Source organism: Onychomys torridus, chromosome 1, assembly GCF_903995425.1.
Source record: "Onychomys torridus chromosome 1, mOncTor1.1, whole genome shotgun sequence".
Taxonomy (NCBI): domain Eukaryota; kingdom Metazoa; phylum Chordata; class Mammalia; order Rodentia; family Cricetidae; genus Onychomys; species Onychomys torridus.
In genome coordinates this window covers 77,078,781-77,098,691 of record NC_050443.1, presented here as the reverse complement: position 1 = coordinate 77,098,691, position 19,911 = coordinate 77,078,781, and the positions used below count along the sequence as shown (strand labels likewise).

Sequence of the window (19,911 nt, the reverse complement as noted above, 5' to 3'; positions counted from 1 at the left end):
CTAATCCAAATATCCCCTTTTCCTCCTTTGGACCATCGCTTCACATTGCTATCCAACACTTCAATAATTCTTTCCGGGCTAGAGAGATGGCTTAGTGGTTAAGAACTCTTCCAGAGGTCCTGAGTTCAATTTCTAGCACCCACATGGTGGCTCACAACCATCTGTAATGAGATCTGACACCCTCTTCTGTATACATAATAAATAAATAAATCTTTAAAAAAGAAAAATTCTTTCCAAAGCATATAGAAAACAAAAACAACAATGGACTGGGGTATGGCTCAGTGACAAAGTGCTTTCCTGGCATGCATAAGGCTCTGAATTTTATCTCCATCATTGTAAAATCTAAAATTAAAATTTATTTATTTTTTTAAAAAACCAAGCTGGACATGGTGGTATATACCCGTAGTCCCAGCACTTAGGAAGTAGATGCAGAAGAGTCAGAAGTTTATATCATCCTCAGCTACATAGTGAGTTCAAGACCATCCTAGCTACACAAGATCTGGCTTCCCAAAACAAAAAGCAAACAAAACAAAATAAAAACCAAATACAGGTGAGATGGCTCAGCAGCCAATGGGAACTGTCACCAAATGTAACAACCTGAGCTTGATCTCTGGGACCCACATGATAGAAGAAAAGAACCAACTCCATACTTCCATCTCTATACACACAACATGGCACACATGTACACATGTAAGCAAGCAAACAAACAATAATATAATAAACTTAGAAAACAAACAGAAAGAAACAAATTAATAACAACAATAAAACAATAGGCCATCTAGCCTCTGTCATCTACCCTGGCTGCCCATGAAACATTTATGGAGCTCTATGATTTGTTATTGCTCATTAAGTTGCCTTTGAATAGGTTGATGCCTTTGTCTGGAATGCCCCCATCTCTGCTTAGCAAACTATTTTTCTTTAAGGCTAACCCAAACATAACTTTGCATATACACAGATGATGTCTTTCACAGACTAAGAGGTAGCCCTCTCCTCCACTGAGGCTCCTCTGCACTTGACTTACTCCTCTCTGAAAGGCTTTTGATCACAAATGGCCTTTCTCTGTGGTCACCTGTAACTATGCCACATCTCCTTTCCTCACTGGGAAGGTACATATTGACTATATCTCACTCAATTGCATCTCCTGAACACTCAGAAGGCAGCCTAGAATATAGCGGATATCTAGGGACTGTTAATAAGTGAGTTCCTAAGGCAGTACACAGGGTTAGGGTGCAATCACGGTTTACACTGGAGACAAATTTGACTCACACATGGTTTGTGAGCCTATGGTGAAGACCATGGGGGTAAAGGGGAATATTTTGAAAGGGAGATGTGGTTCATATATGTGGCATGTACAAATGTGCTATATAAACATAGAAGAAATTCTTCAAGGCTTATTCTCTTTACTCCTTGGGTCAAGCTGGTCCTTTCCCCTGACCCTAGACAAATCCCCTCTTGCCCTCCACCTTAGTCCCTATTTTCCTACCTTAAGTATACATCAGTCTCCAGGCCAGAGGCACCATGTTCAATGGCCTTCTCAAAGGACATCATGGTATTCTCTGGCGCCAACTATGGAAGAAAGGAACATCAAGCCTTGTGCCTTGGAGTGTCTCTCCCAACATTTCTTTTATGGAAGGCTTAGAGCTTGGGGATGAAAGGGCTTTGAGAAGCAGAGCTTGGCTTCTGGGGCTGTCTTTTCAAAGAGATTGACTGTCCCCTCTACCCAGTCAAACACTGGGCACAGTGAAGAGAAGCTGCTGGGAGCTAGATGACCTGAGTTCAAATGCAATGTACACCGTTAACTCCTTGTTCTCGTCATGTCAAGATCCCCTTTCCTCTCCAGGGTGCCTTCTCTGTCCCACATACCCCATACATACCTGCATTCATCCATGCTCATTATGATCACACCTACCATGGGTGCACCTCTATGTCCAAAGAATTTAGGCTTAGGCCCTAAATTCTCCTTCTTCAGAATGCAGGGAGAATAAATTCCCAGTGGCATCAAATAAATACATAAAAGAATAAGAAGGAAGGGCAATCCAGCAGCTATTTGTAGAGCTGAAAGGTTGGAAGGGGAGAAAAGTGGGTAAAAAGGAAAGGAAGGATGGAGAACCATTTCACACAGCTAACTACCCCAAAGTAGCAGCTGGTTTAGTTTCTATTTCTGCAACACCCCCTTCCAGGGGTTGAGCTATAAACACACAGGATTGTCCAGATATAAGGTTATTTTCAGTGCTGGGTATTGAATACAGGTCCTACAGGTATGCAAGACAAGTGCTCTACCACTAACCTACATTTCAGACAAGGACATTATTAAGGCAATATTGCTGAAACTTGGAAGTAAAAATGGAAAAACTGTACAGAAGGTGGGTGGGAGGGAAGGAGGGGAGGCTGGATGAGTGAGGAGAAAGAAAAGAGAGAAGGAAATGTAAGGCACAGCTTCTCAGAGGAGGAGCTTGGCTGGCTCTGAGGAGCCTTGCTAACTATGAAGATCATCCTAAGAAACCCTCTAACTTAGGGCAGAGCAGTGGAAAGGGCCCTGGCAAATGAGAGTTCAAGGCTAAGCTCTATCACCTCTTGTTGTAACCAAGGACACATGACGTAACCTCTCGGAGTCTTCATCCTTTATTTGTAAACTAGGTCTGTCTGGCAGCTAACATTAACCTCGCAGAGCGGTTACAACAGCCGACTCCTAACAGCTGATAAATGTTAGTTTTACTTCCCCTTCTTCCTATTCTCCACCCTACATACCTCCACCCACACCCATCTCCCACACCACACAGCCCACTCTTAATTCCTATTATCAATTGCTTCCCAACACTTCTGGGGATCCCACCCACTTGTTAATTTTTAAGTTACTACCTATGTGTTTCAGTGACTTTCAATTTGAGATCTCCAGTTCTAACCTCTTAACCTTGTGAATATATTACATCTTTCCGGGACTTCACTCTCGTAACTTGCCATCTGATATCTTCTTATTCTAACTAAAATAAAGAAAATAGTTTATTATTGTTCCCTTTAAGCTCCTATCTGAAAAATATTTTCTAAAATTTACTATACACACACACACACACACACACACACACACACACACACACACCAACACCATCACCCCTATTAAACCAGCCCTTCACTAGCCTGCATCCTCTCACAATCCAGGAAGTAAGTGCCTTTTATATGACCAATAGTGAAAAGGGAGATGTAGAAAGAGGATCCTGCAGCTTTCCATTTGCAGAGCAGTTCCACATCCAGAACTCGCTGTCTTGATTCCACCAACATTGCAAAAGAACAGAGAGGCAGTCAGCTGCAGAGGCAGCCATTCCTGCTTCTTTACATTCCTGTTATGGCAGGGATCACAGGGGACTTCTCTGAGTTAGCTGATGTAACCAAAGATCACTGGACATTGTATTAATTGAAATCAGTGATGCTTGTGTATGAACAGGCTAAGTCTTACAGTGGCACTCAGGTCAAAACAAAATTGGGATGCCCTCTGCTGTCCTCATCTGCCCCAGATAAATGATGTGCAAAGGGAAAATTATGTTTTTCTAAAAGAATCCTTCTTAGAAGGATGACTTAGTCATAGAAATACCATGGTAGGCCACAGGGGTTGGTAAGTGAGACCATAAAAAACCTGCCGACATAACACACTAAAGAACGTTCAAAGAGGCACATGGGTGGCTAGCTACCATCTGTTTCTCTGAGTGGAGCATACAAGCTGGGGAGATCAGGCAAGATTCCACTTCACATGACATACCTTCTGATTCCAAGTGGGCCACACAGATGGCTAGAGGCCAGGAAATGATCATCATCACAGTTATGAGGCTCATGTGCACAAATGGAGCAAAGATCTGGGGAAAAGCCAAAAGTCAGACTAGACACATCTGGACACAGTGATAGGCACTTCAGACTGATGCTTACCTTCAGTGAGAGCCCAGCTATCAGCCACTTATCCCTCCAGTATTGGTTTAAAACAGCTAATAAGAAGGAGCACAGCGCAATTACTAGCAAAACAAGGACCTAGGGAAACAGAAAGGGCTTTTTAACTTCTAGCCACCATATTTGGATCAGAACTGCCCTTGTTAATTGCATGTGATTATTTATACTCCATGGACCCTTGTCTTTTCAATCTAACTGTCTTTCAAGTCCTCAGTGATGGGTGGCTCCAGTCACTCACCCTCATTGCTCCTAAGTCTTTGTAGTGTAGCATGGCTGGAAGGAATTATGTAATTGTGCTGCTTGATGCTACTGCCAATCTGACATCTCCATCCTTAGCCAGGCCTTTCCAGTTATTTTGATCCTTAGCCACCCAATTTCAATAACAGTCACTACAAACCTTTACCTCCTCTTTACCTTACTTTTTTTTTTTTTTTTTAAGGAAGTACAAGCCAAGATCTCAAATACATTAACACATTATTAGCTTATTAGGAAACCAAATGAATCACAACATAACAGTTGAACTGTTGAATTTATCTCTTATCCAACACTAAACTTTACAATGATTTAAAGAATAGAATCGGGTTGGGGATTTAGCTCAGTGGTTGAGCACTTGCCTAGCAAGCACAAGGCCCTGGGTTCAGTCCTCAGCTAAAAAAAAAAAAAAAAGAATAGAAGCAATCATAAGGTACAAAAAAAATATTTTCCCTTGGGGAAATCTGGTCATGTAAAATACAGCTACTCATGAAAGGTCTTTACTCTCCTGCATCTGTAAGGCATTCTGATTTTGAGCTTAGTGTACAGAAATGCTGCTTCACAGAAGGAGCCATTTTGAGTATGGCATGTCCTTATCTGTCACTCTATTAACTACACAACTCCAGCAAGTCCTTTTGCCATCATAAAAACCTGTATATCCCAGGCTTGTTTAAAGTAAAAGTAACTGAGATACAGGTCTATCTTGTTAGAAAATTTCACAGAGACATCCCATTATTGCTAGCTAACTGATACTTTAGGGGTTTTTATAAGGAAGTCAAGTTATTAGCATATTTACAAGGAGTTTTGACTGATCACTGCAATCTGAAGTGCTCTCTGGGTATCCCTGGGTGATCAAGAAATTCTAGACCTGGTGCTAATCCTATCCCTTCTGGGTTATTCTGAAAAATGATAAAAGTAAACCCCCAACCCCCTAAGAATCTCCCTTGTCAATAGAAGGAGAGTTCATAGGCCTTGTTCTTGCTGATTTGAAGGTCATTTCCTCCCATAATCCCCCTCCATCTCTTCTCATTGTCCACAGATTCATAACTGCAAGTAGATCCCAAAATAATACAGGACAAGAAAGTTGAAAAAATAATGGCAAGATTTTATTAACTTGAACGAACAAAAATTCCATTGAAGATGTATAGGAATTAGTTCTAAGGATGATGCTAGACAAAAAGAAAGCATAATTTTAAACCAGTCTAACTTTACTAATATGGAACATATATCAGAGATTTTAGTTTCAGAATACCAGAATCTAATAGTAAACAACATTTTATTGTCTGAAACTGATTCAGTAATCATTACATGTATCCAAAAGAGGTAGGGTAGAATAAAAAGCTCACTAAAACGTAAGACTTAATTGGACACTAGCATCCTCTCTTTAGAGGCTAACAAAATAATGTCTTATTGATTGTGTGTGGAAGGGTAAGATCTGTGGCTAGGATTTAGCTTAAGTGTCGCTGTTCCTGACTGAAGATGGTGGTTGTGCTTAATCAAAGTGGGGTGCCAACAAGTGCTTGGCCAAAGATTTAGTGAGAAGGGGCTGATGGACTAATAAGTTCCTCTGTCTTCTGGTGTTAATTCATAATAGTGTCCAAAAATAGATGATATTAGCAATAAGGCCTTTTCTTTTCTTTGTTTTGTTTTTTGAGACAGGGTTTCTTTGTGTAGTTTTGGTGCCTGTCCTGTAACTCTCTCTGTAGACCAGGCTGGCCTCAAACTCACAGTGATCTGCCTGGCTCTGCCATCCGAATGCTGGGATTAAAGGTGTGTGCCACCACCACCTGGCAATTATTTTTTCTTTTCTAATACATTCTTCCCATGGAAGAGCTCATGATTTCAACTCCCATTTATTTTAATAATACTTAAGTTTACATGTCCAGTTTGAATTTCTCATTTGGTTAAGAGGAGATTTAAGGATGCCACTCAAAAGACTTGACATGTTCCCAGTCTTGGAGAAACATTAGCATACAGTCACAACCATATTTGAGAAGGTCTTTAAAAAAAGGGGGGGTATGCTATTGGAGCTTATCCAGCCATAGTAGGACCAAGTCAGAAAGTCCATGTTGCAAGCATGCTGTTGGTCCACAGAGTGTGGATGGAATAAGGTTGCCTGTTCTTGGGGACCAGGTATGAACTGTTTGAGAGAAGCCATGGTGGTATCATTTCAAAGGGATTCAAACCAAGGAAAGGTCAGTCAGATCTTAAAGAAGTTTCAGGGAGTCATGGGACAGTAGGCACTGACCTGAAAAAAAAAAAATGTCATCGGGTAAATGACTGCCCTGCTGCCCTCTCCACCATGATGGGTATAGGCACCAAGCCCACATAGAAGGAGGAGGAGGAGGTTCAGATCTGTCAGGTTGGAGACTGGGTTACTGCAGTGAACTACAATTCTAATGACTGAAATGAAAATGCTATTGTGATGGGAAAGGATTGCAAAAGTGAGTATGACCAGAAAGGGGGGGGAGAAGGAGGAGGGGGAAGAAGGAAGAGAAGAAATTTACTAATTTCAGTTAAAATTGCTAACCCCCCCCCCCCAAAAAAAAATAGCTTGGCGGTAGTGGCATGTGTCTTTAATTCCAGCACTCAGGAGGCAGAGCCAGGCAGAGCTCTGTGAGTTCGAGGCCAGCCTGGTCTACAGAGTGAGATCCAGGACAGGCACCAAAACTACACAGAGAAACCCTGTCTTGAAAAAACAAACAATTAAAATTAAAAACAAAACTGCACAAGCAGGTCTGTCCAGGGAAAAATGGAAGCGGGCCAGCAGCATGAGTAGCACCAGACGCCGGGGAGCTCCTGCCATCCTGTGCACGGCCTCCTGTGAGGACTGAACACTTACCTTATGACATGCATGCAGATAGAGTTCAATCCTTTCCCAGAGCAAAAGAGCCCCAATTAACTGCAAAGGAAAGAAGACAAGGCGGTTGTTTTGAAGTGGCTAAATCTGCCTACAGCGGTTCAGCAGCTCCAGCGCCTTTTACAATGGGCACCGCTTTGACTTCTTGGGCTACTTTTTATTCTCTCTTGCCATGTTACTTCTCATCCTTTTCAGGCTCTTTTTCCCCATGCCACTGACCCTTGAAGCCAGTTCAAATGTCATTTCCTATCTGTAGCTTCCACTAACACCCTAGGAAGAATTCATTACTCTTTCCCCTGGGATCTCACAACCATTACCACTGATGCTTCCTGAGTTTCTGCCATTTCCTTTTCCCTGTGATGGACTTCATGCCTGCTATTACTTAGATTCACTTACAAGAGAACAGAGATTAAGAGCCAACTCTCCAAAGGGTCATTTAAAAGCTCTTTCCAAGGCTGGTGCTGATGTTATGACTGTCATTAACACTGGTCTATGCTCAATACATTTGAGATCTAAGTCTAAAGCTACCGGTCTTCAAGTACGTATGAACACAGAAACTGAAAACTCGAGTCCTCACATGTTAACATATTAATATACAAAGCACTTACCTCTTACTACAATAATTTTGTGCACATGACTTTATTTATCCCTATAAAAGTACCATTTTATTAAATATTATCATTCTCATTTGAAAATTAAAAAGCAACCAAGGCTTAGAAGAGGCATGTAACTTGAGCAAGATTACTCAGTAAATAACCTTTTTTTTCACTGCTGGGAACCAATGCTTGGGCTTTGCACAAACATTCTCACCACTGAGTTTCACACTGAACTCTCAAAGTAGGAACTCAAAAATCGAAGCCAGGCCTCTCTCCTTTTTCACTGTTGGCCAAACAAGGAAGGCTACAGTAGAATGTCTGTGAAAACCTGACTCTGCTGGACACTAGCATTCCCACACTGGAAGCTGACAGTCCCATCCCCCACTAATTGTGTACACACACGGTACAGTTCAGTGGCCCAGAATTTAGCCTAGAGCATATACTACATCTGCATCTTCCTCACTGAAAAGAAAGATTCTTAGCTGGTCTCTCGACCTTCCCATCACAACGTCCAGAATGACTTTCCTGAAATGGAAACCCGTGTTTACTGAGTTATCTTACTCAATTTCTGAGGCTTCTGAAATCTGCCACAAGCTGTGTCTCCCCATTAGGCTATATCACTCCCTCCTAACAAATATCCTAACAAATATCAAACATATCTCTTTCTTGCTACTCTCTCACAATATGTTCTCTCAGTCCACAATGTTCCTTCACACTTCAGTTCCCCATGTCCAAACCCATGAGCTATTCAAAATCCCAGTCCCACGCTGCTAGTGTGTGTGTGTACACGTGTGTGTACGTGTGTGTACATGTGTGTGTACACATGTGTGGACTTGCGTGTGTGCACATGTGTGTGCACACACGTGTGTGTATACATGTGTGCGTTTGTGCACGCGTGTGTACATGTGTGTGTATGTGTGTGTATGTATATGGTGTGTGTGTATGTGTACTTGTCAGTATGGCTGTGTACACATGTGGTCATGTGTATACATGCATACACACATGTTTATCTTTGGATAAAAGGTCTCTCACTGGACCTGAAGCTTACTGCTTCACCTAAGCTACCTGGTCAATGAGCTTCAGGGACTGAGCTCTCTCTGCGCTGTCTCCACTGCAGCACTAGGTTTGATTCTGGAGATCTGAACTTAGGTCCATATGCCCACACAGCAGACACTTTCCTGACTGAGCTGTGTCCCCAGCCCTCTGATTCTACCCCTTCTAAGAAGTTTTATTTGATGTTCTTTGCTGGCAGTTAGCTCTTCCTTCTCAGAACCCCTGACAAGCTTCATTCAGGCATTGATAATGATAACTACAAAGTTCCATCTGTAGTAGTGACTTTTCCCTGTGATTCTAAACACCAAATGAAGAAACAATCATAGCTTTATCTTACATCAATCTGTGTTTACTTTTCATGGTCAATTTGATTAGATTTAGAATCACTATGGAAAGAGTTGTTACACAAAGGTCTAACTTAGGAGGGAAGATCCACTCTGAATGTGGGCAGCAACATTCCATGGGCTGAGGCCCCAGACTGAATAAAAAGAACAACTGAGCTAATGAGCATCTCTCCTGGCTTCCTTACTGTGATTCAATGGGTCAGATCCTCCTACATTTGCCACTTGCCACCATTCCTGCTGTACCACAAAAGGCTACATTCTCTTGAACAGTAACAAATAAACCTTCCCTCAAGATGTATTTGTTGGGTATATTGTCCCAGCAATGAGAACAGAATGAACACATTACCTTTATCGAGAGCTCGACATGAAGCCACAAACTACATGCTTTAGTTTTATTGATTTCTACATAATCAATACTCATTACAATGTTCTCATAATAATTAATACATTTTTAGAAGAAAAACATTGCAATTGGCAATATTCAATTGGTTGGGCTCTTGTGTGTCAGAGAGGAAATCAGTGGAAACACGGAATTATGAAATCAAAGTAAGCACACAGTTTTTAGCTAAAGTTGTCTTTCTATTAGTTTCTCCATTTCCATGGATCTTTCTGTCACATGTATTTTTCATGCAACATGACTACCATGTCCACAACAGAGACAGGATCATACACAAATAATTTGCAACTGAGCTAGGTTACTAGCATTTGCATAGTAAAACTGGTTTAATGTATAAGTCTCAGACTGTGGGTGTAATGCTCTGGGTAGTCAAATGATAATATTTAGTGAACTGATGGATAGAGTATGAAATGGGGGAAATAAAAAAGGGGTGCTCTGTCACCCTCTCAAAGGGCCGACTTGATTAGACACATCCTCTAAACAGGACAAATCTCTTTCAGCCATTGCTTCTGCATAAAACTGAAGCAGTAAACTCTGACTCTACTAATATCAAAGACTCCAGATAGATACAATAGCATAGGAGGGAGCAACCCATAAGGCCGCTCAAGAAACAAATAATGAAAAGCATCATCACTCACCAAAAGCAAGGAAATATAGGCAGTCAAGATCCCAGCTGTACTCAACATAATAATGGACCACAAGAACCAGCGTTTTGTCCCTAGATAAACAACCCTGAAAAAAAAAATGTTTCAACCCTTAAAATATAGTAGGAATCAGTAACAGCATCTACAGACTAAATGAGGCATTAAAAAATGGAGGGACAAGAAGAGAAGCACTTTGTGAACAGATCTGTGAGTGCTTTGGGGATGTTTTTTTTTTTTTTTTTTTTTTTTTTAATTTTGTACTCTAAGCAACCAGCAATATTAACGTACCCTCTATAAGTGGTGAGACGTTATAAAGTTATTTATAATATATATCCAAATTTATATCTCTTCAATAAACAATATGATGTGGAAATTCAGCACTACCAAAAGAAAGGGAACCATCCCCTAAATTCATCACAACAATATGACCACTCATTTCTATCTCTCAAGCTCCTTGTTCAGGTACACATATGCCTTCTTACATAACTGCACTCATAACCACCACATCAATTGCTCTCATGTGTATGAGAGCTATGTCCTAAGCATTCTGCTCCTAAAGTACCGTATGTGGGAAAACTACTTTTGTGACTCATTAGGGAAACAATGTTATATTTGTCTAAGCTTTTTATATCAAAGAATCTATACTTCTCATTTTAAGAAAACAGAGATGACCTTCTTTCCACTCAGAACCTAGAGAAATACTTTAAAAAAATAAAATATAGTGACTGGGTTATAGTCAGAGAGGCAACTGCGCCTGGGTCCCACCGCTGGACACAGGCCACCTCGGGAGGACCTGACCAACTTGGCCCCAGTCGGCAGGCCCTGCGGAAAGGCTCCCCTTTTCCAAGACTGCAGGCAGACACTGCAGTCTCCACACCCTGCCCCCACACCCATTTGCCCGAGACCCCAGTCACTTCCTGAGACTCAGAGACCAGCCCCCAGCTTCCGTCTGCCCCAGAACTCCCATCCAGACCAGAGCTAGACCTGAACATCACGGAATGGAAGAAGAAGAAGAAAACAACCTTATAAATAACATCATGAAGAGGCTAGAGCCTTATATAGAAGAAATCAAAAATAAAGTAGAGGAACAGACAAACAAAAAATGGGAAGAACGCTATAAAAAACTAGAGGAAAGGACAATTAAAGTAGAAGAAAACAATAAATCCTTGAATGAAAATCATGAAAAAGCAAGGGAGACAATCCAAGACCTGACGAGGGAAATAGAAAAAATGAAGAAGACACTAGCAGAAGGAATGCTGGAAATAGAAAATCTGAGTAAACAAACAGGAACTTCAGAGGCAAGTATAACCAACAGAATGCAAGAGATGGAAGAGAGGATCTCTGGTGTTGAAGATACGGTAGAAGAAATAGATTCATCAGTCAAAGAAAACACTAAAACCAACAAAGTCATGACCCAAAATGTCCAAGAAATTTAGGACACCATGAAAAGACCAAACCTATGAATAATAGGGATAGAGGAAGGAGAAGAATACCAACTCAAAGGCACAGAAAATATATTTAACAAAATCATAGAAGAAAACTTTCCCAACTTAAAGAAGGAAATGCCTATGAAGATACAAGAAGCCTATAGAACACCAAACAGACTAGACCCCCCAAAAAAGTCCCCTCGGCACATAATAATTAAACAACTAAATGTACAGAATAAAGAAAGAATATTAAGGGCAGCAAAGGAAAAAGGCCAAGTGACTTATAAAGGCAAACCCATCAGAATAACACCCGATTTCTCGATGGAGACTTTGAAAGCCAGAAGGACCTGGACAAATATAATGCAGACACTAAGAGACCATGGATGCCAGCCTAGACTAATATACCCAGCAAAACTTTCAATCATCATAGATGGAGTGAACAAGACCTTCCAAGACAAAACCAGATTTAAACAATACTTATCCACAAACCCAGCCCTACAGAAAGCACTAGAAGGAAAATTCCAACCTAAGGAAGGCAGATACACCCATGAAAACACAGGCAATAGATAACACCACAGCAGTAAACCCCAAAGAAGAGAAGTACACACACACTACCACCAAAAAATAAAAATAACAACAGGAACGAACAATCACTGGTCATTAATATCCCTTAATATCAATGGACTTAATTCACCTATAAAAAGACACAGACTAACAGAATGGATACAAAAACAGGACCCATCTTTCTGCTGCATACAAGAAATACACCTCAAATTCAAAGACAGACACCTCCTAAGAATAAAAGGCTGGGAAAAGACTTTCCAATCAAATGGTCTTAAGAAGCAAGCTGGTGTAGCCATCCTAATATCCAGTAAAATAGACTTCAAACTAAAATCAATCAAAAGAGATGATGAATTGTAGTGGGTAGCCATCCCAGCATTGGCCTGGAAGTTCCAACCCCCACTGAGGCTTCAGTCATGATCACGCCCACAAGGCGGGGCAGAGGAGGGAGCGGAAGACCGAGGAGCAGGAGGAGGGGTCTCTCTTGGTTCCGGGACATGGGACGCAGGAGGAGACTGAGCAGAGTTCTCCAGAGAACACCGCCGGATTGCCCTATACCTTTGCCAAACCCTGCAACCTACCCCTTCATTTGTAAGTTACCCCACAAAATAAACCTCCCTTCTAACTACGTGGAGTGGCCTTAATAATTTCACCAATAAAGAATATTACATACTCATCGCAGGAAAGATCCACCAAGATGAAGTTTAAGTTCTGAACACTTATGCCCCAAACACAAGGGCACCCACATATGTAAAAGAAACATTACTAAAGCTTAAATCACATATAAAACCCCATACATTAATAGTGGGAGACTTCAACACCCCACTTTCACCTCTGGACAGATCGGCCAAATTGAAACTTAACAGAGACATAATGGACTTAACTGATGTTATGGCACAAATGGACTTAATCGATATCTACAGAACATTCCACCCAAACAAAAAAGAATATAACTTCTTCTCAGCACTCCATGGAACCTTCTCTAAAATCGACCACATATTTGGCCACAAAGCAAATCTCAACAGATACAAAACAATTGGAATAAGCCACTGTGTTCTATCAGACCACCATGGTTTAAAGTTAGATTTCAACAACAACAAAAAGAACCCCACAGAAACCCTACAATTTCATGGAAACTGAAAAATGCTCAACTGAATCACCAATGGGTTGAGGAAGAAATAAAGAAAGAAATTAAAGACTTCCTAGAGATCAATGAAAATGAATACACCACATACCCAAACTTATGGGACACTATGAAAGCAGTGCTAAGAGGGAAATTCATAGCACTGAATGCCCACATGAAGAAGCTGGAGTAATCTCACGCTAGTGACTTGACAGCACACCTGAAAGCCCTTGAACAGGAAGAAGCAAAGTCTCCCAGGAGGAACAGATGCCAGGAAATTATCAAATTGAGAGCTGAAATCAATAAAATAGAAAGAAAGAGAACAATACAAAGGATTAATGAAACAAAGAGTTGGTTCTTTGAGAAGATCAACAAGATAGATAAGCCCTTATCCAAACTAACCAAAAGACAGAGGGAGAGCATCCAAATTAACAAAATCAGAAATGAAAAGAGGGACATAACAACAGACAATGAGGAAATCCAGAGAATCATCAGGTCATACTTCAAAAACCTCTACTCCACAAAACTGGAAAATCTAAAAGAAATGGATAATTTTCTGGATAGGTACCACATACCTAAGTTAAATCAAGACCAGATAAACCATTTAAAAAGTCCAATAACCCCTAAGGAAATAGAATCAGTCATTAAAAGTCTCCCAACCAAAAACAAGCCCTGGACCTGATGGTTTCACTGTAGAATTCTACCAGATCTTCAAAGAAGACGTAATACCAATACTCTTTAAATTATTCCACACAATAGAAGAAGAAGGCATATTACCAAACTCCTTCTATGAGGCTACAATTACCCTGATTCCCAAACCAAACAAAGATGCAGCAAAGAAAGAGAACTACATACCGATCTCCCTCATGCACATTGATGCAAAAATACTCAATAAAATTCTGGCAAACAGACTCCAAGAACACATCAAAACAATTATCCACCATGATCAAGTAGGCTTCATCCCAGGGATGCAAGGGTGGTTCAACATACGAAAGTCCGTCAATGTAATACACCATATAAACAAACTCAAGGAAAAAAATCCACATGATCATCTCACTAGATGCAGAAAAGGCATTTGACAAAATCCAACACCCCTTCATGATAAAGGTCTTGGAGTAATCATGAATACAGGGAACATACCTAAACATAATAAAGGCAATCTACGGCAATCCAACAGCCAACATCAAATTAAATGGAGAGAAACTCAAAGCAATACCACTAAAATCAGGAACAAGGCAAGGCTGTCCCCTCTCCCCCTACTTATTCAATATAGTACTTGAAGTTCTAGCCAGAGCTATAAGACAACATAAAGAGATTAAGGGGATACAAATTGGAAAGGAAGAAGTCAAGCTCTCCCTATTTGCAGATAACATGTTAGTATACATGAGTGACCCCCAAAATTCAACCAATGAACTGATACAGCTAATAAAAACCTTCAGCAACATTGCAGGATACAAGATACACTCAAAAAAATCAGAAGCCCTTCTATATACAGTAGACAAACAGGCTGAGAAGGAAATCAGAGATACATCACCCTTTACAATAGCCACAAATGTTATAAAATACCTTGGGGTATCTAACTAAGCATGTGAAGGACCTATATGACAAGAACTTTAAGTCCCTGAAAAAAGAAATTGAAAAAGATGTCAGAAAATGGAAAGATCTCCCATGCTCATGGATAGGCAGGATTAACATAGTAAAAATGGTGATCTTACCAAAAGCAATCTACAGATTCAACACAATTCCCATCAAATTACCAACACAATTCTTCACAGATCTGGAAAGAATAATACTCAACTTCAGATGGAAAAACAAAAACCCCAGGATATCCAAAAGAATCCTGTACAATAAAACAACCTCTGGAGGCAACACAATCCCTGACCTCAAGCTCTACTATAGAGCTACTGTAATAAAAACAGCTTGGTACTGGCATAAAAACCGACATGTGGTCCAATGGAATCGAATTGAAGACCCTGACATTAACCCGCACACCTATGAACATATAATTTGTGACAAAGAAGCCAAAACTGTACAATGGAAAAAAGAAAGCATCTTCAACAAATGGTGCTGGCATAACTGGATGTCAGTGTGTAGAAGGCTGCAAATAGATCCAAGCACAAAACTTAAATCCAAGTGGATCAAAGACCTCAACATAAATCCAGCTACTCTGAACCTGATGGTATAGAAAGTAGGAAGTACTCTTGAACGCATTGGCACCAGAGATCACTTTCTAAATATAACATCAGTAGCACAGACACTGAGAGAAACAATCAATCAATGGGACCTGTTGAAACTGAGAAGCTTTTGTAGAGGAAAGGACACAGTCAGCAAGACAAAGCGGCAGCCTACAGAATGGGAAAAGGTCTTCACCAACCCCACATCTGACAGACGGCTGATATCCAGAATATATAAAGAACTTAAGAAATTAGACATCAAAATGCCCAACAGTCCAATTAAGAAATGGGCTATAGAACTAAACAGAGAATTCTCCACAGAGGAAGTTCAAATGGCTGAAAGACATTTAAGGAATTGCTCAACATCCCTAATTATCCAGGAAATGCAAATAAAAACGACTCTGAGATACCACCTTACACCTGTCAGAGTGGCTAAGATCAAAAGCACAGAAGACAGCTTATGATGGAGAGGATATGGAGCAAGGGGAACTCTCCTCCACTGCTGGTGGGAATGCAAGCTTGTACAGCCACTTTGGAAATCAATATGGTGCTTCCTTAGAAAATTGGGAATCCATCTCCCTCAAGACCTAGCTATAGCACTCTTGGGCATATACCCAAGGAATGCTCAATTATACCACAAGGGCATTTGCTCAGCTATGTTCGTATCAGTTTTGTTTGTAATAGCCAGAACCTGGAAACAACCAAATGCCCTTCAACTGAAGAATGGATAAAGAAAATATACACAATGGAGTACTACTCAGCAGTAAAAAAAAAAAAATAACATCATGAGGTTTGCAGGCAAATGGATGGATCTAGAAAAAATCATCCTGAGTGAGGTAACCCAGACTCAGAAGGACAAACATGGTATGCACTCACTCATAGGAGGATACTAGATGCAAAACAAAGATGACTAGACTGCTACACAACTCCAGGGAAGCTACCTAGAAAACGGGACCCTAGGAAAGACCCAAGGATCACCCAATGATAGAGAAATGGATGATATCTACATGAACAACCTGGATGACAGTGGGAGTAATGAAGGACAAGATTTGAGGGAAAGAAAGCTTAGGGGATCAGGAGATCCCAGCTGGATCAAGAACAGAAAGGGAGAATGAGGAATAACAGACCATGATAAATGAAGACCACATGAGACCAGGAATAGGCAGAGTGCTCGAGAGGTCCCCAGAAATCCACAATGATATATCCTCTGTAGATTGGCTGGCAATGGTTGACAGAAAACCTGATCTGACCTAGTCTGGTGATCAGATGGCCAAATACCCTAACGGTCATCTTAGAACTCTCATCCAGTAATTGATGGAAGTGGATGCAGAGATCCTCAGCCAGGCCCCAGGTGGAGCTCCAGGTGTCCAACTGTCGAGAAAGAGGAGGGTCTGCAAGAGCGTGAATTGTTGAGACCAAGATTGGAAAAAGCACAGGGACAAATAGCCAAACGAATGGAAGCACATGAATTATGAACCAAAGGCTGTGGAGCCCCCAGCTGGATCAGGCCCTCTGGATAAGTGAGACCATTGACTAGCTTGATCTGTTTGGGAGGCATCCAGTCTGTGGGACCAGGATCTGTCCTTAGTGCATGAGTTGGCTGTTTGAAACCTTGGGCTTACACAGGGACACTTTGTTCAGTCTGGAAGGAGGTGACAGGACCTGCCTGTACTGAATCTACCAGGTTTAAATGAATCCCCAGGGGTGCCTTGATCCTGGAAGACATGGGAATGGAGGGGAGGGCCTGGGGGGAAGGTGGGGGTGGGGGTGGGAGGGGGGAGTACAGGGGAACTTGTGGCTGATGTATAAAATTTAAAACACATAATAATAAAGAAAAAAATATTTATTAAAAAATAATAAATAAAATAAAATATATAGCATGAGCATATAATCACATTAAAAATAATAAAGGAAATGCTCCTTTGGTGGGGCTTATAAGACACACCAAGAAGAAACAGATAAGTAACATTTATAGCAAGAAGTTTCTCAGGTAAAGATACTATGAGGGAAGGGCACTCTGAAGAGGGGAGCTCAGGTAAGGAGGTGGGGATGTAGCTCAGTGGTAACTATGTGTCCAGCATATGAGGGCCTGGGTTTGATATATACACTCCAAGGGTGGGTGGAGGTAAAAAATGGACCCAATGAAGCTTTCAAAATAGATGAAACTGTGCCTAACAAAACACAATTAATAGAACAATCAGAAAAGATTCAGAAAAATATATCTAAGATCCACAGCTGGTGAGATAACTCTGTGAGTTAAGGTCACCAGACATGAATTTGATCCCCAGAAGGCACTTGATGGAAGAAAAGAACTGATTCCTGCAGGCTGTCCTCTCACTACCACACATGCACTGTGATACAAGCACACACACATAAACAAATAAATAAATACATACATACATAAATACATAAATACATAAATAAATATTTTTTAAGAGTTTTAAAAATTGATTTTTGGAGAAGACTTGGATTTACAGAACAAAAATAGTATCACTTAAGAAAAGGCTATGCCCTGAAATTAAATAATCAAATAGACATTGAAAAAAAGTTGAACTAATAAAGATCAAAGATGACCTTAATAGTGATTTACATGAAGCCAAATTATTACTCAAACAGTAATCGAATGTTGATATTGACTGTTTCCAAGTGACAAAGAAAACTTAATTGATATTTAATGTGACATCTTTCTTCACAACCATTTTGCTAATTATATTATTTATTTTTATTTCTTTTCAACCCAAAAAGCTGTCTTTAAGGTATCTGATCACTTTTGAGTATCATTACCCACTTGACTGAGCAAGTGCAGGGGTTGCTCTCACACAGACAAGTGCAGGGGCTGCTCTCACACAGACAAGTGCAGGAGCTGCTCTCACACAGACAAGTGCAGGGGCTGCTCTCACACTGACAAGTGCAGGGGCTGCTCTCACACTGACAAGTGCAGGGGCTGCTCTCACACAGACAAGTGCAGGAGCTGCTCTCACACAGGTAAGTGCAGGGGCTGCATCACACTGACAAGTGCAGGGGCTGCTCTCACACTGACAAGTGCAGGGGCTGCTCTCACACAGACAAGTGCAGGGGCTGCTCTCACACAGACAAGTGCAGGGGCTGCTCTCACACACACACACACAAGTGCAGGGGCTGCTCTCACACAGACAAGTGCAGGAGCTGCTCTCACACAGACAAGTGCAGGCGCTGCTCTCACACTGACAAGTGCAGGAGCTGCTCTCACACTGACAAGTACAGGGGCTGCTCTCACACAGACAAGTACAGGGGCTGCTCTCACACAGACAAGTGCAGGAGCTGCTCTCACACTGACAAGTGCAGGGGCTGCTCTCACACAGACAAGTACAGGGGCTGCTCTCACACAGACAAGTACAGGGGCTGCGCTCACACACACAAGTGCAGGGGCTGCTCTCACACAGACAAGTGCAGGGGCTGCTCTCACACTGACAAGTGCAGGGGCTGCTCTCACACAGGTAAGTGCAGGGGCTGCATCACACTGACAAGTGCAGGGGCTGCTCTCACACTGACAAGTGCAGGGGCTGCTCTCACACAGACAAGTGCAGGAGCTGCTCTCACACAGACAAGTGCAGGGGCTGCTCTCACACTGACAAGTGCAGGGGCTGCTCTCACACTGACAAGTGCAGGGGCTGCATCACACTGACAAGTGCAGGGGCTGCTCTCACACAGACAAGTGCAGGGGCTGCTCTCACCACACACAACACAAGTGCAGGGGGCTGCTCTCACACAGACAAGTGGCAGGAGCTGCTCTCACACAGACAAGTGCAGGCAGGCAAGTACAGGGGCTGCTCTCACACTGACAAGTGCAGGGGCTGCTCTCACACAGACAAGTGCAGGAGCTGCTCTCACACTGACAAGTGCAGGGGCTGCTCTCACACAGACAAGTACAGGGGCTGCTCTCACACAGACAAGTACAGGGGCTGCGCTCACACACACAAGTGCAGGGGCTGCTCTCACACAGACAAGTGCAGGGGCTGCTCTCACACTGACAAGTGCAGGAGCTGCTCTCACACTGACAAGTGCAGGGGCTGCTCTCACACAGACAAGTGCAGGAGCTGCTCTCACACTGACAAGTACAGGGGTTGCTCTCACACTGACAAGTGCAGGGGCTGCTCTCACACAGGTAAGTGCAGGGGCTGCATCACACTGACAAGTGCAGGGGCTGCTCTCACCTCTGCCATGGATGACCCAGAGGAAAGGCAGAACAGGGATCTTTCTCTCTCCCTCTTCTACCCCTTCTGTGTCTGTCATCTGTGCTCACTCTTCATGAAGGTGGTGGCAGGACAAAAGGAGGCAGCATTTAGAATGAAGAGAAGCTTGCTTATGTGACTATTTACTCACAATGGAACCTGAAAAGGGAAGTCTCTCTCTTCTTGGCCACCACTTCTTCAAACTGGAACTACATAATGCACAGTGGGCTCGTTCTACATGGATTGGCTCAATTTAAGCTGTTGCTTCCTACTTATGTTTTCTGAGCATTTTTTGACTGCACTGGAGAGTTGCAGTCTGAGGAAAATATGAGTCTT

General features: G+C 41.9%; 1 protein-coding gene across 1 annotated transcript in view; it reads right to left on the bottom strand.

Moving 5' to 3' along the window:
* The window catches only part of Gdpd4 (glycerophosphodiester phosphodiesterase domain containing 4), a 74,336-nt gene that overhangs the window by 46,652 nt on the left and 7,773 nt on the right, over positions 1-19,911 (bottom strand). The window contains exons 3-9 of the mRNA XM_036174992.1: positions 10,074-10,167; positions 7,028-7,087; positions 3,916-4,014; positions 3,752-3,845; positions 2,904-2,981; positions 1,910-2,055; positions 1,484-1,566 (exon numbers count right to left, since the gene is read on the bottom strand). Of these exons, the coding sequence (XP_036030885.1) occupies positions 1,484-1,566; positions 1,910-2,055; positions 2,904-2,981; positions 3,752-3,845; positions 3,916-4,014; positions 7,028-7,087; positions 10,074-10,167 (654 nt within the window). The remainder of the gene's footprint in view (positions 1-1,483; positions 1,567-1,909; positions 2,056-2,903; positions 2,982-3,751; positions 3,846-3,915; positions 4,015-7,027; positions 7,088-10,073; positions 10,168-19,911) is intronic.